The sequence below is a fragment of the Rhamphochromis sp. 'chilingali' genome, assembly GCF_963969265.1.
Source record: "Rhamphochromis sp. 'chilingali' genome assembly, chromosome: 19".
NCBI lineage: Eukaryota > Metazoa > Chordata > Actinopteri > Cichliformes > Cichlidae > Rhamphochromis > Rhamphochromis sp. 'chilingali'.
The window spans coordinates 9041115-9065531 of record NC_137946.1 but is presented as its reverse complement, the minus strand read 5'-3'; the positions used below and the strand labels follow the sequence as shown (position 1 = coordinate 9065531).

Here is a 24417-nt window from a genome sequence, read left to right as displayed (position 1 = left end):
ACCATGGCTTCTTTACAGTTTTCTGTCTCCTGCATGTTTGCTTTTAAGGGTTATAGTAGTTAGATTAGCTGTGTTTGACTGTGTGGCAGCATTCTGATGCCATCTGCTGGAAGTAGTAGGAAATTGCATGAGCAGTCATGTTCATGTGTGGTGCTGGCTCTGTAGCTTTTGCTCCCATCGGTCATCCCTAACTGGTATCATTTTCCTCTGCAGATGTTTCCAGTCCTGCAAATTTCCACTCAGATGTTCTTCAGGACAGAGTGTAAGACTTTTTTGTCTCAAGCTTTAATCCAAGTTTTAGTGACTACACAGTGGTTTTGGTTATTTACAACCCTGTTTCTTAAAAATGGCAGAATGCTCTAAAATGTAAATAACAGCAGAATGTGATGATCTGCAAATTATGTAAACCACATGTTTAATTGAATAACACAGCAAAACCTTTAAATAAATGTAAAATGTTGAACGTGAGAAACTTTATTTTGCTTTGAAACTTCAAAGTTTGTCAATGACACTTCAATTAAAGATGATCCAAAGTAAATTCAAACTTATGCACCCAATTCTTGTTTTTTTTTAAAGGCTTTAAAGAAGTATGCTGTACAATCATTCCACTCTGGAAACAGAACAGTTCAAAGAAATCATTAAAACTGGCCTGCCTGCAGTATAGATCTGTCATCCACGGAAAACATTTGGTGCTTTTATCGGAATCTCACCTTCACCATTTGTCATGATGTCTTTGTACTATTTAAAATGAAATATAGAGCTTAAACTATCTGCAGATCATTGTACTCTGGCATAACTTGCATTTTGTGCAGTGTCACTCTTTCGGAAACAGCCTTTTATTTATTTTTTTTGTCTTGCTTTGAACCCCTCTGATATCAGTGTTCTGTGTCACAGCAGTGAGATAGAGCAATCATCAGACGACGTACATGATGAGCTGGTAGAAGATGACGATGAAGAGGTAATGCTGGAGATGCAGTCTACAAATATTCTTTTGTTGTACTGTTTCCTGGCTCTTTGCTTATTAGTCTGTACAGTGAAGCTGTTCAGTGTCACACCTTCAGAAATTGGTTTTGTTTAATTTTGTTTTCAGTTTTTAGACACTCATACTTTGATTTCCTAAAAGGTTGGACAATTGTCAACTGGGGTATGAAATTAGCTCAGGTGACTGAAGATTGAGATTTAATTAAAACATCCAAATGTGACTAAAAGTCCCTGTGACATCTGTTGATTAGAACCTGCTCAGGTGGCAACACTGGCTTACAAAATGTTCATCGGCAGTTTTAAATTTATATTTGGTAGATTTTTTTTTTTAAATCAACTTTTACAAAAACCATCGCCACACTATTGCAGGAAGGGGATGAGGAGGTCGAGGTCGAAGATGAAGATCACGAAGGGGAGGAGGACGACGATGAGGAGGATGATGAGGACAATGTGGATGGAGGAGAAGATGAGGACGACAGAGGGGAGATCAGGATGCACATGGGCTCCGACGGCGAGTGCGACGAGCTGGATGATCTGCCCAACTCTCGGGGAAACCAGTGGAAGGGCCCCATCTCCCGCAAGGCCAGTCAGACCAGCGTTTACCTGCAAGAGTGGGACATCCCCTTTGAGCAGCTGGACCTTGGGGAGCTCATAGGAAAGGTGAGGAATCTACCCAACGAATTCCTAGTGTGTTGCATACTCGAAAAAAATAAAAAATCAGACAGTTTGTGTTTTGTTTATCCAGGGCCGCTGGGGAAAAGTGCACAAGGGCCGGTGGCACGGCGAGGTGGCCATCCGGCTTCTTGAGATCGATGGGAACAATCAGGACCACCTGAAGCTCTTTAAAAAGGAGGTGATGAACTACAGACAGACCAGGCATGAGAATGTGGTCCTCTTTATGGGAGCCTGCATGGCTCCACCCCACCTGGCCATTATCACCAGGTGAGAACAAAAATATCACAGGTTACCTCAAAAACGATTCTAAACCAGATGCATGTGTTTGCTTTAATAGAATGATTTTCCTCTAACTCCTGCAGTTTTTGTAAAGGGAGGACACTCTACTCAGTAGTTCGAGACACTAAAAACACTCTGGATATTAACAAGACAAGACAAATTGCTCAGGAGATTGTAAAGGTATTTGTTTCTTTTTTGTGTGTTAATTTGTGAGAAACGTGACATCTTAGGGGGGAAAAATCATGTTACGTACTAAACATAGCAGAACTGTGTAGTCAAAGATATAATTTTCTATTACTGTGTTTTCCTTTGTCTGAACACCGTTGGCCTGGACAGGGAATGGGCTATCTGCATGCCAAAGGCATTGTTCACAAAGACTTGAAGTCAAAGAACGTTTTTCATGACACCAATAAGGTTGTGATCGCAGACTTTGGCCTGTTTGGGATCTCTGGAGTTGTTCAGGAGGGAAGGTAAGAAACATGTCCACCGCTCCACACCCCAAAGAGACCTTAAAACTATGACCTTAACTAAAGCAGTGCTAAAACCACTCTATTACCCGGGGACGCCCACTGATCTGTGATAAGCTGAGGTCTGCAGTGCTACTTCTGTAGGCATCTCCCTTGTCAGCCAGTAAAAAGAGGGAACTCTCCTGATTGTAAAATTGCAATCATTATCTGGACACTCTTGATTTCTGAAGCACATTTTGAGCGCACATCTTACTAATTTTTTGCCTCCTTTTGTGTATGGTTCATTAGTAGCTAACAGGAGTAAGGGACTTTATTTAGTGAATGCATTTTGTCCTCTTAATACATCTTTTCCCCTCCATTTAAAGTGTTACTGAAAACTGCATTTTTGTTTTTGTTTTTCCAGGCGTGAAAATAAACTCAAACTTCCACATGGCTGGATTTGTTATCTCGCACCAGAGATTGTGCGCAGAATGAGCCCAGGTAACAATGAGGACCGCCTTCCTTTTTCCACCGCAGCAGATGTGTACGCCTTTGGGTAAGTTCTTCATGCACATCTGGTTGAGTTCTGTCATAACTTTCACTGACTAAAAAGGAAGTCCACCATTTGAATTTCAAACAAAATGCTCTTCCTTTTCCCCACTTCAAGCACAATTTGGTATGAGCTTCAAGCTAGGGACTGGCCAATCACTAACCAGCCTGTGGAAGCTACCATCTGGCAGGTGGGGAGCGGAGAGGGCATAAAGAAGATTTTGGCAGAAATCAGCCTGGGAAAGGAGGTCACTGTGAGTTGGACCATGAGTGTGTCAGTCATTCAGAAATGTAGATGTTTGTTCTGCTTGTGTAAGAGTGGAAAATACCCATGCTGATGCAACGATATCAAGATGTTGCAGTAGTTTTTAGGTCAATCGATTGTAGTTCACAGTGCGGTGAGTGCGGGTCAATGGTTTGCCAGTCACATTGAAACGAAGTGGTTTCTTGTTTCAGGAAATCCTTTCTGCCTGCTGGGCGTACGACTTGAGAGAAAGGCCGACCTTTACGCAGCTGGCTGACATGCTGGAGAAGCTACCCAAACTCAACCGCAGACTGTCCCACCCTGGACATTTCTGGAAGTCTGCAGAGTAGGTATCCCAGAAATGAAGGATGGTGTGAAGACACTGGACCTGTGAACACAAAAACCTTTCTTTCCTTTTTCTTATTTGTTTATTGAGAGTAGAATATCAGATCAGAGCTGGGTTCAGCCTTAGTACTGGGCTCAGATGAAATGTGAAATTTGTAATTTATAGCTGGAAACATGACTTCTGAACTTGAATTCCTTGCACAGCACTGTTTATTGAAATGAGACATTTTTGGCAAAAATAAGTCTGTCATACAGAACTTTGTTACATTTGTGACCAACAGACTATAGCTAGAGTGTAACTGGGTAATGCATAGATATCAAATTAAAACTCAGCTGAATGCATGTAGATATTTGGACGTAAAACATCTAATCGACTCTTTGCTTTAGTCTTTTCATTCTTACATAGACCACCTTAACTACTTCATGCAACCACATATGCCTCTTTTCCTGGCACTAGCATTAACTTTGTTATAGCCTCACGTCTCCACTGTTTCCTATATTTTATGCAGTATTGTCCAGAAGTGTTCAGCCACTCCTCACTTCTTTATATTTTGCTTTCAAGGAGTCATAATAGTTTTCCTGGCTTTTTGAAGGTCTTTCAGAGTTTTCTTTTAATTTTCACTCATTAGTCCCGTGTATGAAACTGATCATTTTCAGAAGAAAGTAAGGAACCAATTTTAAAACGTGGCTTTAGGCACTTTGCTTAGCAGCCTGTTGCAAAAATCTAAAATCTCTTACCATTTCTTTAGTTGAAGATTGAAAGAAAGCAAAAAAATACAGATGAGAGTTTATGAGTTTGACAGACATAAAATTGTATTTTTGCACCAACAAGGTGATTCCCAAAGACCGTCACTAAAAACTTTACATATCTCAGCATGGTGTGCAGTGTGTCCATTAAAAATTTTGAGTAACTAGGCAAGTAGAGGACAAAAGAATAAGTGGTCATTATAATAATATTAAGTCATTATTGAAGCAGTGTGTGATCACCTTGATAGAATACAGAACAAAAAGCAGCCAGCATCCAAAGAAGTGCTCCAAATGTCCTTCATGAAGCCTGAAGACTACTTCAGGAATAGTTATACCAAATATTCCAGAGCCACTCGCCTAGCTTGGGAGTCACTGCACCTAGTGCTCCGATTACCACTGGGACCACCGTCACCTTCACCCTCCACATCTTCTCGAGCTCTTCTCTGAGCCCGTGTTCCTTCTTCCTGATGTTGCTGTCATTCGGAACCGCTACATCGATCACTACGGCCGTCTTCTCATGTTTGTCTACCACCACTATGTCCGGTTGGTTAGCCACCACCATTTTGTCCGTCTGTATCTGGAAGTCCCACAGGCTCTTAGCTTGGTCATTCTCCATTACCCTTGGGGGCATCTGCCATTTTGACCTCGGGACTTCCAGGTTATACTCGGCACAGATGTTTCTGTACACTATGCCGGCCGCTTGGTTATGGTGTTCCATGTATGCCTTGCCTGCTAGCATCTTGCACCCTGCTGTTATGTGCTGGATTGTCTCTGGAGCATCTTTACACAGCCTGCACCTGGGGTCTTGCCTGGTGTGATAGACTCCAGCCTCAATGGATCTTGTGCTTAGTGCTTGTTCCTGTGCTGCCATGATTAGTGCTTCCGTGCTGTCTTTCAGTCCAGCTTTGTCCAGCCACTGGTAGGATTTCTGGATATCGGCCACCTTCTCTATCTGCCGGTGGTACATACCGTACAGGGGCCTGTCCTTCCATGATGGTTCCTCGCCTTTCTCCACTTTCTTGGGTTTCTGCTGCCTGAGGTATTCACTGAGCACACTGTCAGTTGGGGCCATCTTCGTGATGTATTCGTGGATGTTCCTTGTCTCATCCTGGATTGTGGTGCTGACACTCGCCAGTCCCCGGCCCCCTTCCTTCCGCTTAGCGTACAGACTCAGGGTGCTGGACTTGGGGTGAAACCCTCCATGCATGGTAAGGAGCTTTCTTGTCTTGATGTCAGTGGCTTCTATCTCCTCATTTGGCCAGCCTATTACCCCAGCAGGGTACCTGATCACGGGCAGGGCATAGGTGTTGATAGCCCGGATCTTGTTCTTACCGTTCAGCTGACTCCTCAGGACTTGCCTGACCCTCTGCAAGGGGTTCAGGCCTATGCAGAACAGCAGTGGGGACAGAGCATCTCCTTGGTAGATCCCGCACTTGATGGTGACTTGTGCTATAGGCTTGAGGTTGGCCTCCAGTGTTGTCCGCGACATCCCCTGATGAATGCTCCCAGGGTCCTGTTGATCTTATATAGTTCTAGGCATTCCAGGATCCAGTTGTGGGGCATTGAGTCATAGGCCTTCTTGTAATCAATCCAGGCAGCGCACAGGTTGGTCAGTCTGGTCCTGCAGTCTCGGCTGACTGCTTGGTCTGCCAGTAGCTGGTGTTTTGCGCCTCTGGTATTCTTGCCCATCCCTTTCTGTGCCCCGCTCATGTGTTGACCCATGTGCCTGTTCATCTTAGCCGCTATGATGCCTGACAGGAGCTTCCACGTGGTGCTGAGGCAGGTTATTGGTCGGTAGTTGGTGGGGACCGGTCCCTTCTGGGGGTCCTTTAGGATCAGGACCGTCCGGCCTTCGCTTAGCCATTCCAGGTGTCTCTCGTGAACTAGCAGCTGGTTCATTTGTGCTCCCAGGCTCTCGTGGAGTGCAGTCAGCTTCTTCAGCCAGTAGGAGTGAACCATGTCAGGGCCTGGTGCTATCCAACTCTTCATACTGGAGACCGTTTCTTGGATATCTGCCACTGTGATGGTTAATGGACCCTGTTTGGGGAGGTCGCTGTGGTCTGCCCTCAGATCCACTAGCCACTGAGCATTGCCGTTATAGGTTGCGTCCTTCTCCCATATGCTCTTCCAGTATTGTTCTGCCTCCAGCCTGTTCTCATATTGTTCCCCTGCCACTGAGAGTACACCTTGGCTGGTTCCGTGGAGAACAGCTGGTTTATTCTCTTGCCTTCTATCTCTCTGGTGTACCTCCTCAAGCGGCTGGCCAAGGCTGTGAGCCGTTGCTTGGCAGTTTCCAAGGCCTCAGGTATGGACAGCTTCCTGTACTTCTTAGGCACCTTCCTCATCGCGCCTTTCTGCAACTCCGATAGTTGGCTAACCTCCCTCCGTGCTGCCTTGATCTTAGCCTCTAGCCTTCTTCTCCATGGAGGGTACTGCCCCTTGTGGCTGTTCAACTTGTAGCCAAGCATCTCACTGATCACTGCTGCCGTATTGTAGAGCAGCTTGTTAGTGTCGGTAATCGTGGCTGTAGGTATCATCCGTAGTGCTGCATTAACATCATCTAGGAGACCTTCTGAGGGTACTTCACGTAATCTTGGTAACCGGCTACGGGAGGTCCAGGTTTCAAGCTTGGCCATGATCCTATCTTTCAGGTCAGTTCCTCTTGCACTCAACGATCCTTCTCCTATCGCACTTGGGGCTTGGTACCCAATCTCGGGTGGGGGTGATGATATCTCCCCCCTGACCTGGCGTCCTGGCTCCCCCTTGCCGTAGCATTTATGTTGTACCTCGTCAATCTCTAGCTGTGAGAGCAGTCCCTTCTTTCGAATGTTGGAACACTGAGCTACTAGTTGTTTCACCGTCATTGTGGATGTTGGGTATCGAAGAATCCATAGGTCCCTCATCCTATTCATGTAACCCCTTCCGCCAGGGTTACTTGCGTAGTAGCATTCCAACAACGCCCTGTTTTCATATATATATTAGGGGTGCAACGATACTCGTATCGATATTGAACCATTCAATACAGTGCTTTCGGTTCGGTATGCATATGTATCGAACAATACAAAATTTTTAATTTATTTTATCAACTTTTCTTCTGACAATGCTGTCTGTGTTGAGCGCTCAGTGGTTCTGCGTTCGACTACTCTGCCTAGGCTGCACTGTCAAGCGCAGATCCACTGATCGCAGGGCAAGCTAGCGAGACAGAAGCAAAGCTAGTTGCAACATGGCAAATTGAACCTCCCCCACCCTAATTCAGATCTGGCGTTTGGAACTATTTTGGTCTTCATGTGAAGTATAACCCTAAAGGTAAGCGCGTCATGGACAAAAGTAAAACACTATGTCGGATGTGCCACGCAATGCTCAATTACATTAGAGGGAACTAGTGCGTTAGCGCAGTTAGCTTGTTAACGTGTTGACGCCGTCCAGCCGCATGCACGGGGCGATCCGCAGTAGCTCGTTAACGGAGATTTGCCGTGTTGTGGCGTTAACGTCATTTCAACGAGATTAACGCTGACAGCACTAGTGGGAACACAACGAATGACAGCACATTTACTCCGACATCATCCTAGTGCAAAGTGGAAGCAGACAAAAACAACAGCACGCATGCTACAAACTTTACCCGAGTCATTTAGACAGCCGTTAGCACATGATTCTCCTTATGGGGACCTGATATGTTTAATATGCTGCTGAGAGTATACTCCAGAAGAAGCGTATAGTATAGCTTTTATTTTGGAAAGAGCCATTTCTCTGAATCTGCGTTCGACTACTCCGCCTAGGCTGCACTGTCGAGCACAGATCCACTGAGCGCTCAACACAGACAGCATTGTCAGAAGGAAAGTTGATAAAATAAATGTAAAAATTTTGTATTGTTCGATACATATGCGTACCGAACCGAAAGCACCGTATCAAACGGTTCAATGTATGTGTGTGTATATATATATATATATATATATATATATATATATATATATATATATATATATATATATTAGGGGTGCAACGATACACAAAATTCACGGTTCGGTTCGATACTTTGGTGTCACGGTTCGATATTTTTTCGATACAAAAAAAAAATGTTCATGCCTTTTTAATTTGTCATTTATTAAAATTATAAATATATATTTTAACACAAAAGTACAGTTTTTAAATTTAACCCTAACCCTTGTGCGTGTTGTTTTTTAGCTCGTCATATTGCAGCCACAGAAATTCTTTTGTCCATGAAACCATAAAGCTGCACTTTCTTTTTGCCTTATAGTCTGATTTGTCATAACTTCTCCGTTTTGTGGTAAGCTTTTCTTTGGCTCTCACTTCTTCACCCTGACCTGTCTTATTTGGCTCAGCAGAACTAAAATATATATCTGTCTGTGAAGGTTCTCAGTCATCCAGGTCATCGTAGTGAAATATATATCCTGCCGCACTCACATAAGCTCAGCGATTCTCTGCGCGATCAACCTCTCACATGTTTAAGCTGCGGGAGATTTCACTTGTCATGTTTGCATAGTAAGCTAACAATTAATAAGACGATGTCAGAGGAATTGGTGCGCAAATTATCATCACTCACAGATCAGTGCTGTCGCTCTCTATACACAGTTCGCGCGATTGCAAAGTGAAAGCAAAAAAACAAGCGCAAATTCAAACACGATTTCAATATGTCACATATTGGCAGTGGCTCACCCAATGACATAATTACCCAGCTACATTTCTGAAAGAATGCAAAAGCATTGACATATATTTTTCCTTCCTACAATAGCCCGACAGGCAGGGCAGAGATAGCCCCGGGACGTCGGGCTAGCGATATTGCGAGCCCTGTATCTGATTGAGGAATCACTCATCTTTGGAAAAGAGAGTTTATTACAGAGAAATGTCTCTTTCCAAAATAAAAGCTATACTATCCGCTTCTTCTGGGCTATATTCTCAGCAGCATATTAAACATATCAGGTCTCCATAAGGAGAATCCTGTGCTAACAGCTGTCTAAATGACTCGGCTAAAGTTTGTAGCATGCATGCTTGTTGTTTTTGTCTTTGCACTAGGATGATGTCGGTGTAAATGTGCAGTCATATTCGTTGTGTTCCCACTAGTGCTTTCAGGTTAATCTCGTTGAAATAACCTTAACGCCACAACACGGCAAATCTCCGTTAACGAGCTACCCTATACAGAGGGGCTAGACGGCCAACACGTTAACGAGCTAACTGCGCTAACACACTAGCTCCCACCCATGTAATTGAGCATTGCATGGCACATCCAACATACTGTTTTACTTTAGTCCATGACTCGCTTACCTTCAGGGTCATACGTCACATGAAAACCAAAATAATTCCAAACGCCACATCTGAATGAGGGTGGGGAGGTCCACTTCTGTCTCGCTAGCTTGCCCTGCGCTCTTCCTTCTGACCATGCTGTCTGTGTTGAGTGCTCAGTGAATCTGCGTTCGACTACTCCGCCTAGGCTGCACTCTCGAGCCTAGGCGGAGTAGTCAAATGCAGATTCACTGAGCGCTCAACACAGACAGCATCGTCAGAAGGAAAGTTGATAAAATAAATTACAAATTTTGTATTGTTCTTTTTTTTTTCTCCCCTTTGGTTTTCTTTCTTTCTCTCCCCCTCTTTCTTTCATTCTTTCCCCCTGTCCTATCCCACAGTCATGTCTGTCCCGTTTGCAACTGAAAATAAAATAAATTCATAATTATAATAAAGGTCAATCAAATGGACCAATATGATGATCCACTTAAAATAAATCCTCTTGGCATCTTTCTTGGCCTCAAGACAACAATTCTGATGGCTATAGATCCAAACGGGACACAAAAAAAAAAAAAAAAAAAATTGAAAAAAATTGTATTGTTCGATACATATGCGTACCGAACCGAAAGCACTGTATCGAACGGTTCAATATCGATACGAATATCGTTGCACCCCTAATAAATATAAATATATATATATATATATATATATATATATATATATATATATATATATATATATATATATATATATATATACACATACATGAATGAATGAATGAAAACACCCACATTTTGCTTATATGTGGGTGAAGACTTTTGCACAATACTGTATGGTTTGCTTTTTCACACACTTTTCTTACATTTGCTTCAAGACTGCTGCCAGCAGTCACTGGGCTTCACTCTTGTTTCTTAAATGGTAGCTTTGCACAGCTGACTTTCAAATGACTTCTAAATCACATTAAACATGCTTTAAACCTTTTAAATCTCATGGATGTCCTCTAACTAATCAGTGCGTGCGATATCTTGCATTCTCCAATGTAAGCCTGTTAACTTTTCACTAACCGTCTAATGTCTGTTTTCTTTTGCTTTTTTGTCTTTTTCTTTTTCTCTTGTCTAATCTAGGTTGTAGCCGTCACTCTGAAACAAAAGCAATGCAAAACAAAGCCTGGGTCTGCCTTGCATGCTCCTGAATCCTTAACTCTTACAGGATTGATCAAAGCATTGCCTCTGTCTGAAACAGGCGCCACTTCCACTAATCCACAGTCCGATCTTCCATGTTATTTCCTTGTTCGGAAGAGAGGATCGTTGGACTGAGGTGTGACGGACAACCGTTGTCGCCCATCACCCTAAATCCCTTCATTCCTCTAAAAACAAAACAAACAAAAAAAATTAGCTCTTTGACTTCCTTCTGGTCTTCTCCTGTAATGTCAGTCGAGACTCTGAGGCTTCTGACTAACTGGCTTGTGGTGTCTGTGCTGAGACTGACTGGTGTGCTGTGGTCTGTGCCTGCTGATGGCTGCCCTATCCTCGGCCCTGCTCAACTTCTCTGTGCTGCTGTGATGTGGTTGTTCTTGCCTGGGGTGGTACTGACCACATGGCTCTCTTTCTATCTAAAACACAAACACGCACGCACGCAAATACACACTGCTGGACAAAAAATGGACCTTAATACCAAACACCCTGCTTCATTTATCTCTTCACTCCCTGGGTGGTGGTGGTGGAGGGTGTTTGACACAACTTTGACATGCTGCTTGAGTGATGATCTTAAACCACCTGCCTCCTCCTTCTCAGTTTTTTTTTAATTATTATTATTTTTATTTTTTTAAGGATTGTAGGATGGCATGTCCTGAGAAGTATAAATCCAATATGCACTTTGTCAAAATGGAAAAAAAAAATCATAGACTCTTCTTTTTTTGCTTCTTTTGTTTTGCGTATGGTTTCTTTTGCAGTGTTTATTTTTTCCCTTGTGTTAGCTTATTTGTCATTTTTGGTCTGGTGAATTCACTGTTTATTTGATGCGTTCCAAAAGGGGGCACTGATAAAGACTTGCGTATGCTAAACGGAGCTGAAGTGGAAGACAAAAAATGCAAACAGAAAACAAAGACTATCTACACGAAAATAGAAAACTACAGTCTATTTCTTTCTGCAGACTTTTTCTTAGCAATGCTCATCTGCTGAAGTGTGAAGTGCACCTTAAAAGGAAGTTGCTTCGAAGAGCTGAGTGATCGCATTTTCTGTGCAACAAAAAAAAGAAAGAAAGAAAAGAGGGAAGGAGAAATCAGGAATCTGGTGCAAAAAGTGTCCTATACCTTCCTTAAACAGTACCTCTTGTGCGTGCTTGTGTATACTGTTTGTGATTGCTGGCTTCAGCTGGTGTGCTTGTGGTTGTGTGTTGACTGAGTGAGTGTACTGTGTTGGAACATGTAGGGTTGTTTTTGTTCTGTTTGATTTTTTTTTTTTTTTTTTTTTTTTTTGGGGGGGGGGGGGGGTGGTATTTGTGAAAGACTACAGTAAATGTTGTGTTGCAAATCCAATGGTATGTAATGTACTGTATATACATTATTTAATGTACAGCAAATTAAGACAATTCTTCTAATATTTCTACAAACATTTTATATGTAAAACACATGACAACATTTTTGAACTGGTACTGCTCTGGCTATTACAGATGTGTATATATATTTATATTTTTTTTCATGTACAGAATGCTGTACAAAAGCTGTACAATGTTTTGTTTTGTTTTTTAAGTATTGGCCAATCCGTGTTTTTGTTTTCTTTTTTTTTTATGTTGTTGTAAAAATTCATATTTTTGTATTGCATGTGATTACCATTCTGTACACGCAGTTTGTGTTTTCATCCATGGAAAACAATAAAGTGAGGCTTGTCATGTAAATACAGCTGATACGGTTATTTTGCAGCTGATGGTAAGTTGGTAAAATGTGTTTTCCAGCACAGGTATTCAAAATAACTGGACACTATGCATCATATCAACACGATGGCATCAACTGACCACATCCCAAAGGTGCGCTGTTGCACTGACGTCTGATGAATGTGGAGGCCATCTGGTCAAAATGAAATCACTTTGTTTAAGAAACTAGTTTGAAATGATTTAAGCTTTGTGACATGGTGCTCATTAAGGGGTGGACATGCTCAGGAACAATACTCAGGAAGGCTGTGGTGTTTAAAATCATGCTCACATGGAAACCAGAGAGTGCCAGGAAAACATTCTCCACATCGTTACACCATCACCAGCATCATGAACAGTTGATACAAGGTGAGATGGATGCTTTCATGTTGTTAATCACATATTCAGAAGGCAGCCAATTGCTTGGTCCCAGAGGGCTGGCAGATTTGGAATCGCAGCAACGACAATAAGGAGGGGGGAAAGCAAGACCGGGGTGAGTGGATTAAATATAATATTAAATTACTAAACACTGCTAGTTTAACCTTAACTGTGCGAGAAAGAAGCCTGAATAACGTAACTTCTGCTACCATTAAATTCATTCTTTTGTTTGACATTTGGCATTAACTTGGCTAGCTGTGCATTAAGTCGCCATGTTTCTGTTTGTTCATTTGTTTTTGTGATGTCAGATTTTTTTTTTTGTAACGTGGTGATCAGTGCTGGTTGGAAGGACCACCACTGAATTTTTATCTTTGGCCCCAACAGACTGTAGAAACACCACTGCACATTTTTGGCCGGAGAACTGCAGCTTGCTGGATGTTTTCTCTTCATTGGCCCATTCTCTGTAAACCCTGGAGACTGTTGTGTGGGGAAATTCCCAGTAGATCAGCAGGTTCTGAAATACTCAGATCAGCCCATCTGGCACCAACAAACATGCTACTTTCAGTAGAAATGTGAAAGAGATAGAAAACTGTAGAAAGATAAAACATATGATCTAGAGTTCTTCTTCTTCTTCTTCTTCTTCTTCTTCTTCTTCTTCTTCTTCTTCTTTTTTTTTTTTTTTTTGCACTTTCCAAGCTTCAGCACATTCAGTTTAAATTACATGAATATGCTAAATCAAAGCAAGTTTCAATTTTAAATGTGATTTGTTTATGTCAATGTTTGAAATCTTTTAACACAAGCTGCAAGCATTATAAAGTACAGTCTTAGTATCTAAATTATTTGGGTTTCAGTATAAAAATGCAAATAAAAATAATTTGGATATAGTACAAATACAAACTAATAAAATGCTGATAACTTTGAACTGCTGTAGTTTAAAAATGTATGCATACTTGGACTTTTATGTATATTTTATGTGTATACTTTTGAACATCTCTCCTTTATTACAACACTCCATAAACACTTTGGGAAGCTGGTTTAGCTCAGTGAGTGAGCAGGCAAACATATGCCTGGTGGCCGGAGAGCAGTAGGCTTGAGTTCGAGTGCTACCCACGACTCTTTGTTGCTGCATGTCTTCCCCTCTCTCTGTCCCCGTTTTCCTGACTGGACCAGTTTATTTTTTAAAGAAATATTGAAATATTTTTTCCATTCTTTGTTTGAGACAACATTACTGTTCCAGTTTTCTTTTTTGTGTTTTAATTTCTCTGAGTTAGCTAGGAGAGCGTCGAGTGGCAGTCATAAAATTAATGTCCAAAACAGAGAAAACAAATCCAAACCTATAATAAATTATAGATATTATCTAATCAAAAATAAACTTCCATGGTTATTATAGGTGAACATTATAGATGCAAGCCAAGAGCAGGCTGAGCACAATCCCATTTTTCCTCTAGGTGGCATAACGACCCAAAAGAAAGTGTTTGCCATCTTTCCTTTTATGGTAAAGACATGATGAGGCACTGCTTCTTTTTTAATGGTTTTGCACATTTTACATTAACTTTTTTCAAATATGTAGTAACTTGATGGGAAACATGTAAACAGTGTGTCTTAAATTTTAAGCTAACTTCCTCAGTTTGTACAAATTTGACATGTTAAGAATAAACTGCTTAGAATTTACCAAAGATGGTGCTACTTTTAACCTCAAAAAGACAAATTTTTGGCTACGAGTTGAGAATTCATTTCATACAAATGTCTAATAGGTTTAAAAAATGTGGGGCAGTGACATTAATGAGCACATAAGCTCAAAGGTTAACTTCACTGTGTGATCATAATATTCTGCAAACACTCATTTATTAGTTTTCAATTTCATACCTTGGTAGCAGATGAGAGAGGGTGGCCAGGTTTTGCATTTGGTCTCACTCTGAAACAGTGACAATAATCGAAAGGCTCACTATGAGTCGGTAAACACAAGAGCTTGAATGGTTGTAGCTGGAGGTATATAAATAAAAGGAAGCAATTCCAGTTTCCCTATTTTGGTTAGGAAGCTTTTCTGTGACCTTCAGTCAAGTTTACGAAGCCTCGGAAGGTGCCTTGATAATGAGCACTTGTGCTTGCGTTTGGTCTTTGAAATGTTTTATCTGAAGAAAAAAGAAGAATGGTGAATTGATTTCTGTATACTGGCATCAATGGCAAAGAGAGGACCTTGTATATTCTACTGCAGCTAAAAAGCTCTTTGACTCCAACTGGTACTGGGTCACATGACCAGCGTTTAGTGAGGGAAAACTGTTTCCATTACTGCAAGGTCAGCTACAGAATGACAATTAGTCATTTGTTTGATTTTGTTACCAAATTAGCAAGCTGAAAATGTACCAGCATTACATGTGCAACCAGTGGTATGTGTTATGCCAGGCATGTTCAAATCAAACCCAGAAATCACACAAAAAGCCTTCACACACACATAGCCACAATTTGGTTTTGAAACAGAGGGTAAGGTGAGAACACAACAGAGATAGTGAGAGAGCTTTCTCGTGGTCATTCTAACATTTGCTGAGTGCACCACTACAACTGTCAACCATCAATTGATGACCTTGGGACTCTCCTTAATGAAGCTGTCCACCAACACAGCCAGCAAGCTGGTTATTTATAGAAGTGAAGGTACTGAAAGAGAAAAAAAAGGGGAAAGAAAGTGGGGCAGCTGGACACACGCAAAACATCTACAACAAACACACCATGATCTTACTAACAAATGGGGACTTTCCGTCATTCAGTGAAAGGTGAGGGGGTTTTGAGATGAAGTCATCCTCTTTCCTTTTGTTCTCAGTTCCCCTCATACATATTTAGCCTTATCATCCTTCTCATGTTTATTAGATTAAGTCAGCTTTTAGGGCTCAAAGAGAATTAATACTCTTTGTCAGAATATTTGGCCACCGCCAGTCTGAGGACCAAGCAAATAAAGGACTATAGATGGTAGATTATAGCAGCATGACAGGTTGTGATGTTGCCTTTAATACCTTTAATTTTGCTTTTGTCATTTTTTTAATTACCAGTTTTTACTGTCTGGTGTTGTTTTCATGCTCGTGATAATTAAATTGTCTGCAGCACAGCAGGTTAAGCAGCAGGGGGTCCAAACTTTTCTGTGTCTACTTCACCGCCTGCAGAAAACATCCAGTTTATCTGCAACATCTTACCAAATTAAACATTCCCCTCTAAAGCTGAAAGTTATGAGTGCAGGTGCAGACTGCCTAAATAGCCAGAAATCACATGGGAAACTCAGCATACAGTAAGAGAGGAAAATAAAAGGGGAAGTTGATAAAATAACTCGATTTTTAATGCAAATTTCTTTTTTTTTCTTTTTTTCTTTTTTGCTGTTGGTGAACTGATGCGGAATAATGTTTTTCATAAATGTTTTATGTCATCTATAAGTGCTTGTTCTGTTGTCCTTTTCCGCTGCATGTGGTGTGTGGTAACCAAGTGTCAGAAAGGTTGTATGCTGTTTGTTGTATGACATTTACCAATGCCTATAATTAAAAGTGCTCTGTGAGCGGTCGGAGAGAGCTCAGACAAAAATATGTAGGTGAAATTGAAGACGACAGATATAGGCATGATTATTATTGCTTTAGGTTTAAAAAAAAAAAAGAATCTCTGGCACGTCAGTTTCTGTGAAAGGCCTTTAAGAACAATAGAATTGCTCAAAATAATTGTGTAAAAAAATAGCACAGTTTGCAGCTCGACTGGTGTCGCTGCTTTGCAAATTGTATTGATGATTATGCAGTCCTAGGTAGGACAACAATGGGTTTTACTGATTATTTACGCCTCCCTCTTTTTATAGTATGCCACCCAACAGATGTCTGCGTGATCAACAGCAACACAGAACAGAGCACCAAAACCACTTCCTTTTCTTAATATAGCCTAAATGGAGAAGTAAGAATGAGTCAGAAAGACGAGTGTGCCGTTGATTTAGATTACTGTCAAATCTCCCAGCAGCTTTCCACATCATTCACATCTCTTCACCTGCAGCATACTGAATACGTGATTATAGTATTCACACAGAGCTGTAGTCTTCTTGGAACTATATCAAGATCATCATCAATGTAAGTCGCAAACTTTATCTTTAAATGCGCAGCTTGATTATAAATCGAGTGCAGATCTCAGTTAGAAGAAGCTCTTGGTAGGTTGCATGGCAGCAAGCTTCCCACCTACGTGGACCTTGGACACATATATGGACTGTTTGAGGGTTTGATAGCCGTTTAATGTTGGGAGCATAAAAGGAAAATTGTGTTTTCGCAAATATAAATTGACACTGAAATACAGAAAAAAATACATGTTTAAAAAAAAATTTTTTTTAAAATATGTAAACATGTAATTAATAATTTTCCAAAGATTCACAAATTCACATACTCTTTTTGAGTACCTAAGAGTATCCAACCCTATAGTTAAAAAATGTACTCATTACCTAATGAACAGTTTTCAAAAAAGTGATTTTTTCAGCTTTAGTTTTTATAACAAAACAGAATGGGATGTCGTATTTGATTAAATCAAATCTAAAGTGTTAGTTTTCATCTTGAAGTGTTAGCCAGTGTTAATGGTGCGTACCACCAGTATAAATACGATTGTGTATATTAAACAGGATTATGCACACTTTTTAAAAAAATTGTCCAACTCCACAGATGTAAGGATGAAGTGATGAAGTTTGAGTTTAATGAAGTTCAAAACTATGAATTTGTAGTTGATTTATGAAAACTGTATTTACATAGATCACTACAGAACTCATTATAGGTGTTGGGGTAAGGCTGGGATGGTCAGGGCGCCTGACAAAAGTATACGACAACGATCCCTTCCATTTTAATACAGCTCACTAATACTCTATGCAACTGATTGGGACCCACACTTTGGAATTTAAAAAGAAATCTCCAGTAGACTCACAATGACACTGTCACTGACTTCTATTAAATGCAAAAAAAACAAGAGGTAATTATTAGTAATAATCGTTATTATTAGTGTGCTTTTGTACCTTTAATTTATTTTTTTGTTTTTTGTTTGTTTGGGGGTTTTTTTTGGGGGGGGGGGGGGGGGGGGGTATTTTTGGAAATCAAACACACTGAGAAATTACAGAAACTATGATACCGCAGCTGACAGCTAAAAGAGAAGTACTCTGAAATAGTTAGCATCAACATTTACATAAAGAGCCATAAAGCCAATAAAGCTGATGAAGATGGGACAAATTATTCTATATGGTCCTGAACAGCTTGAGAAACAACAATGCTCTGTGATTAGTTTTTAAAACAGGAGCTGTCATATACACTAGGATGTATTAGAGGAATAAAAACTGTAATAATTACATCTAAAATGTTCTGGAGTCTATGTATAGAATATTAGAAAATGCAAAGGACAGCACATGTCCCTTGTAATTGTACTAGTCTCTTTCCTGTTCCTGTTCTGACATTACTGCAATAGATGGATTTTAAACCATGTTGCTTTGCCATGTCTTCACAGATACAAACATGAACGGCCTGCTCATCCTGGGTGTATTGCTGTTTATCCCAGGGCAAAGTGATGCTAACAGAATGACTCAACCCACCCTTGGATCTAATGGCAATCAATCCACGTATCGTTTATCAACAGCAACCTCCCCTGGTTCCAGAAGCAAGGCTGAAAGTGTATCTCAGCCTGCCATCAGCTCTGCCTCCACTACCAGCATCACCACCACCACCACCACCACCACCACTGTGAAGACACCAACAACCACCCATAGTGTTTTTCAAAAATTCAAAGCTGAATGCCGTGATCTGTACATACTGTCTGGCGTACTGTTATTAAACTGCGTTCTTTTTATGATATTGACACTGATACTGCTGTGCAAGGTGTGCAAGTTGAAGAGACGTCTGAGAACCGATGGCGAACCTGTCAGCAACAACGAGTACTGGATGGGGACTGAGAATAAGGCCAAAAGCAAGCCTGACTCTGAGAGAGCAGCCAAAGAGACCACCATGTTAATGGCTGAGGTAACTCCAGCACAAGGGGAGACAAATAACGGCACCATCAAGGAAGACAGTGAGAAGGTAAAGGAGGATGAGAAAACACCAGAGGAGAAGGCGGTGGGAGATGCAGCCAACAGCGAGGAGGCTTCAGCTACACCTGTAACTGCAGCTGAAGATTCACCCTCCCCCAACCCACAGGCGGCCACCGAAGCCCAGCTCAGCCAAGCTGTGGAAGCAGCCTCCTCTGAGGGCAAAGAGGAAGGTGATGCAGAAAAGAAATAGAAGATTCCTATCTCATTCCTAAGATTCCCACCACTTCTAAATACTCGGGTTTTATGGATCTTACACTGTGTGTTTCGTACTATGAGTAGCTCATGAAATAATTCCCCCTATTTGTGTTCTTATACAGCCTACATCACTCTTTTTATATAAGAAGCTTAATATATGAACATTTTGTTTTCTTTGCCAAAGGATGTGATGTGGAGTTTTGTGTATAGCTGCCCTTATTTCACTTTGGCTTTAAATCCTTTAACTGTAATTTTTTTCTCCAGACAGATTTCAATTTGATAATCAACCAGCTGTGTGTATTCTAAGCTTGTCAACCATTTTATTACTGGGAAAACAATAGAGTGATGTTGCTTCCAATTCTTGTGTGTGAAAATTAAAATATTTTAACATTAGAATAAGCTTTTTGTTTCTTTCCCCCCAGCTCACCTTGTGTGTTTGTGTTTTTCCTCTCTTACTCTAATTTGACAATCACGCAACCAGCACAACAGAGATCCATCATTCAGAGTCATCACTGGCCCTTCAGCTGTGTAACGAGCTGGCATTCGTGTGTGTGTGTGTGTGTGTGTGTGTGTGTGTGTAAGCGGTCTGCTTGATTAGCAAGCAGAGAATGTGCGTCCTCCAGGCAGTGCCACTCAACTCTAAAAGAATGCTCTCTTTCACCTCAGCCAGAGCTGACAAAAGACATACATAGAAGCACAGACACACACACACACACGCAGAAAACTTTTCCAAAAAACCAATACGGGGTTGTTTCCGCTGTCATGTGCAGAACTTTGTTTATCCACTTGCAGGTGACGTCATGATGAATGTGCACCTTTCTTTAGCAGTTCTGAATAGTTTGTTCTCTGCTGAGCTGGGTAGTGCATTTATACCACTGGCACTGAATGCAAAAGTAGAAGAGATAAAAAGTAAAAGAGAGAAATAAAAGCATGGCTCTAGGTGATGCATGTACATTAATGAAATAATGAGTAAATAATTTCAGCAACTCTTTACTGCCTGTATGGTGCAGCAGGTATACAAAGTCAAATTTGGGTTATTGGGTGTTCTTTTTTTTTCTTTCCTGCTACTGCTGCAGTATTTGGCAACACTGCACGAGCTGAAAGCAGTTTTATAGCACGCTAAGGGTGGTGGTAGACAGATGTGGAGTGATCGTGAAGCTTCTTGTAAGGGCCAGTTACAGGATACATGTAACTTAACCTCATCTCAGCAAGCTGCTAAACCCAGAAAAGAAAGTACAGAAAAGAAAAGGTGGGGAGGAAGTAACAAGCACTTTGCTGAAATGTGTTTTTGGTTAAGGTGACCACTGAGCTGAGACAATAGTTTTAAAAAAGAAGATTTCAATTAACTGCTGCCAGGGTTCTGCAGTCAGAAATGTGAGCTGTCTTTGTGCAAAAATAATTTTTGTCAAATTTGTCGCACTTGAAAAGTTGAAACACTGATTAACTGTCTCTTTGGACCAAGTCTAATTTTGTGGTAGCAATACAGCAATGCAGTGCAGAACGGAGAGTTGCCTGTATTGCTGATGACAGGTAGGAAGCTGCAGCAGAGGGAGAGTGCTCTGCAATAAATCATGGTGCTCTTTTGTGGCAGCCTCCAACATTTACGAGGAAAATAAGACCCAATTGAAGCACATCATTACATTTGCAAAAGGAGGCTTTAAGAGGGGGTGTAGATTATGTGAGATAACTGATAACAGTCGATCCTATTTAAATACAAACAGGGCTGAAATCCGAGCACAGCAGCAGCTGTCGTTTTAAAATGCAGAGGGAAATCTTGAGAGCTGCCAGGTTTGGAAGGGACCAAGTGGTTTCCTTTGTAGTCCTTTTTATGCAGAGATCCCTTCATTATCCGCTACATTTCTCCTTACCTCCATCCTAATGCACCCCCTCAACCCCCACCTTACCCACTCACAAGCACCCCAGCCCTCCCCTTTTACTTCCACTGCACAGAGTAAATCCAGAGCTTGCAGTGTGTGATCACGCCAACCCCAAAAGATCCATAAGAGCCGGTAGTAAACTCTCAGCTTTTCAAGGAGCAGCCAAGGACCAAACTGCAAAGAAGTGAAGGCAGCCTGAGAAAAAAAGATACAAAAAAAAAAAATGGTCGAGTAGGCAGAGGTCAATTCTATGAGCGGAAAAGGGTGAAAAAAAACACCTTCAGCAGAACACCAGCTGGTCCTGGGATCAAAAGCAGAAAAGGACAGGGGAAAGAGGGGGCTGGACAGCGAGAAGGAGCAGAGAAAAGTGAGTGGAATGATAAAATGAGAAGGTGAGTTCTGAACAAATTTAATCACTCTTTTTACTCACACGTTCTGCCACACCCTCGGCTCAAAGATACTGCAGTTTCAACAGCAAGCAGCTCGCGACTGTGTCTTCGCCTGCCTTCGGACCGGCTGATGCATGAGCTCTCTGTGGAGTCATTAATAAAAACCCATCTACTGAGCTAGTTCTCCTCCTCTGAGAGCATGGGAGTGACTTTACTGACAAGCGCTGATGACTGAACACGCAAACTGATGCCAGGGAAAATGACAGCAGGGATTTCTCATCCTTTTGTGATGGATGATTTTCTTCAATAGATTAGAAATATCCTCCTTGAGTTCAGATCAAGCGCTTATCAGTTCTACAAAAGGACACAATTAAGCACTTTCCTAATGTTGCATATAAAGGATACTGCTACAGAATCTCTAAAGACATGGCTGCATAATTGGGGGAGTCAGTTTGGTATGTGACGTTAATGTGTGTACCTGCAAACAATGTAGTGATGCACAGGAAACATTAAGCTACCTGTCTGTGCACATGTGTGAGAGATGTGTGTATGTTTGTGGAGAGAAAGTGAGAAAGAACCAGCCTGTATAGTTTGAAATGCTTCTCCTGCAGGCAGCAAATGTTTGTATCCTTTGTTCACTATTTTCACACCCTGCAGGCCTCGCTTTCAGTGTGCCTTCTGAAAATGATGCTGTGTACAAATAACACTGGTTTGCTGTCTTTCTTGTAGGTGGAAGCTTTCTCTTCTGGAGCTCGTGCTCGTGTTATGGCTTGGGTTGCGAATTCTGGCTGCGTGTCCCTCCGTGTGCTCCTGCAGTCGCAGCCACAGGGAGGTAGACTGCTCCTCGAGGGGTCTAAGAAGTCTGCCCAACAACTTACAGTACAACCTGCGCTCCCTTAACCTGTCCCACAATCGATTCCACAGCCTGGATGACCAACTTACCGCTTACACCCATCTCCGCGTTCTAGATTTGTCTCACAATCGGCTGAGCCGACTGCCCGCAAACCTACCTCGTTCCCTCTGGCGGATTTATGCCTCCTCCAACCGCATTCAGTTGTTGGACAAGAATGACACGGTTTACCAGTGGAACCTGCAGCTGCTTGACCTCTCCGACAACAAAATGGAGAGAGCCACCTTTATCAACAACACGCTGAGCAGTTTGTGCACGCTCAACCTCAGCCACAATCACTTCTGGACTTTGCCCACCAACCTACCCGTACGCCTGGAGATTCTTGACCTGTCCCACAACTGGCTAGTAAAAGTACTTCCCGGATCTTTAGATCGGCTCCCCAGACTAACTTACTTCTACCTGCATGCTAACCGCTTCTCTGCAATGCCTCTTGGAGTCTTGGACAAAATGACATCGCTCAAAGTCATTGCTTTGGGAAACAATCCTTGGGCTTGCCACCTTTACGCCGACATCAGTTACTTGCTCTCCTGGACTCAGCGTACCCCCGCACGTGTCCTGGGCTGCCCATGCCACACTCAGCCCGTCTGTGGAGGGGTGCGCCCTGGCAGGACGGGAGGGTGGCATTATGCCTCCTACAACTTACCCCCATTGGCTGCCAGCGCCAAGGATCTGACCTCTATGACCCCCAAAGCTAGTGTCACCGGCTGGTGGTATCTGTCTGTTTCTACCTCGCTGAACACTCCTGTTGCCCCAAGAGAGACATGGGACACAAAACACCACACTTTCACAGCCACACCCAGCATCAGCATGGCCACCCTGAAGTACAAAACCACAGGCACACACCTAACTATTGATCACATGTCTGCAAGTGTTAGCTCTGATTCTCTTCATGTCTCTGCAACAAAGCAAACCTCAACCACAGACACAAGTCTCCTTACAGAAATGACCGATGAAGATAACACGACATCTGCCACAGATCAATTTTTTACCACAGATAGTCTGTCCATCCAAACAAAGAAGACAACCACACTTCGCACCAGAAGTGTGAGGAGGCAGAATCCATCCTTTCCAGGTGGTATCCCTAACAGTAGCCCTGCTCTTGTTTCCTGTTCCTGGGATTTATTCCTTCATAGCTCAGCGCTCCTGTCTCTCATTCTGATTCAAGTCCATTGAAAGACGAATGAAAAGGCCCAACACCAGTTTATAGCACAAACAAGTAGAACAGACACAAAACTGAATACTGCTGCTGCGCTGCAAACCTTGCATATATATATTACCAGCTTTACAGCTTTAATTTCAATGACAGGCTTGAGCTGGGTGTACTGACACTTTTAGAATTACATGTGCAAAAACAAACAACTTTTCTAACATTTTTACAAGCCCTGCTTTGAATGTCTTTTTAAGATTGTAATGAATCTAGCAGAGCACATGATGGCACTATACATCCAGGTACCAGTCTGTTATGTAACTGAGTGCCTGGTGCTTCATGGGCAGCAACAGTCTATTTCCAGGCTGTCCAAGGTGCACTTCAGTACACACTAATGTCCCCAATTTAGAGTTTTAAATGTTTTATTTTTTTTAACTTTTTTTATTGTTTCCCTATTTGTTTCCCCAGTTTCACTCTAGATGTGTATTTTTGCTTTGACTTTGTGCAACATTTCATCCTGTTAACTGTTTCCGCTCTCACTGTAGCTGTCCTTGATGTCTGGCCTGCTCGTTTCATACAGGGGTCAGGATGTGTGATCGAAATGTCGGGGACACGCACATAACAGGAGAGAACAGAGACTCTTTGGAGCAGAGGGCAGACAAATGGACATTGTTGCGTCACTACAGTTTAACAAAGTCCAAATGCTTGGCGCTGCTTCTGCATTTTGATCACATCTCAGACTTAAGTGTCCTTCATGATTCAGTGACGCTCGTGAAAATTATCTGCATGCTGACTGAACGTCGCAGGAATGCTAACTTACTTGTGTCTTGCCGCAGAGCATTAAAGCGCAGACACTTTCGTGATATTCAAATCTCGACTGCATTAAACGCCAATGATGTAGCAGCCTGCAGGTTTTTTTGGGTTTTTTCTTTTACAATTTTAGTAACGCTTTTGCATCTAGACCTTAAAGCTGCCAACAGAGGGAGAAAAGCACCACAGAAATCTGCTTTTGATAAACTGGAGAAGAACTAATGTCAGGAATTAGT

General features: G+C 41.9%; 2 protein-coding genes across 2 annotated transcripts in view; both read left to right on the top strand.

The window, feature by feature from the left end:
• ksr1a (kinase suppressor of ras 1a) overlaps positions 1-11992 on the top strand; it is a 32026-nt gene extending 20034 nt beyond the window's left edge. Inside the window, exons 12-21 of the mRNA XM_080867278.1 lie at positions 214-262; positions 895-958; positions 1351-1641; positions 1727-1923; positions 2019-2115; positions 2272-2405; positions 2806-2937; positions 3049-3184; positions 3387-3520; positions 10629-11992. Coding sequence (XP_080723404.1) covers positions 214-262; positions 895-958; positions 1351-1641; positions 1727-1923; positions 2019-2115; positions 2272-2405; positions 2806-2937; positions 3049-3184; positions 3387-3520; positions 10629-10635 — 1241 coding nt within the window. The 3' untranslated portion in view covers positions 10636-11992. The remainder of the gene's footprint in view (positions 1-213; positions 263-894; positions 959-1350; positions 1642-1726; positions 1924-2018; positions 2116-2271; positions 2406-2805; positions 2938-3048; positions 3185-3386; positions 3521-10628) is intronic.
• A 9067-nt stretch (positions 11993-21059) lies between these two features.
• Positions 21060-24381, top strand: LOC308387282 (oligodendrocyte-myelin glycoprotein-like). The gene is made up of 2 exons (XM_080867229.1): positions 21060-21317; positions 22044-24381. The coding sequence occupies exons 1-2, from the start codon at positions 21310-21312 to the stop codon at positions 23395-23397; spliced, it is 1362 nt and encodes a 453-aa protein (XP_080723355.1). The 5' UTR covers positions 21060-21309; the 3' UTR covers positions 23398-24381.
• Positions 24382-24417: the final 36 nt, after the last annotated feature.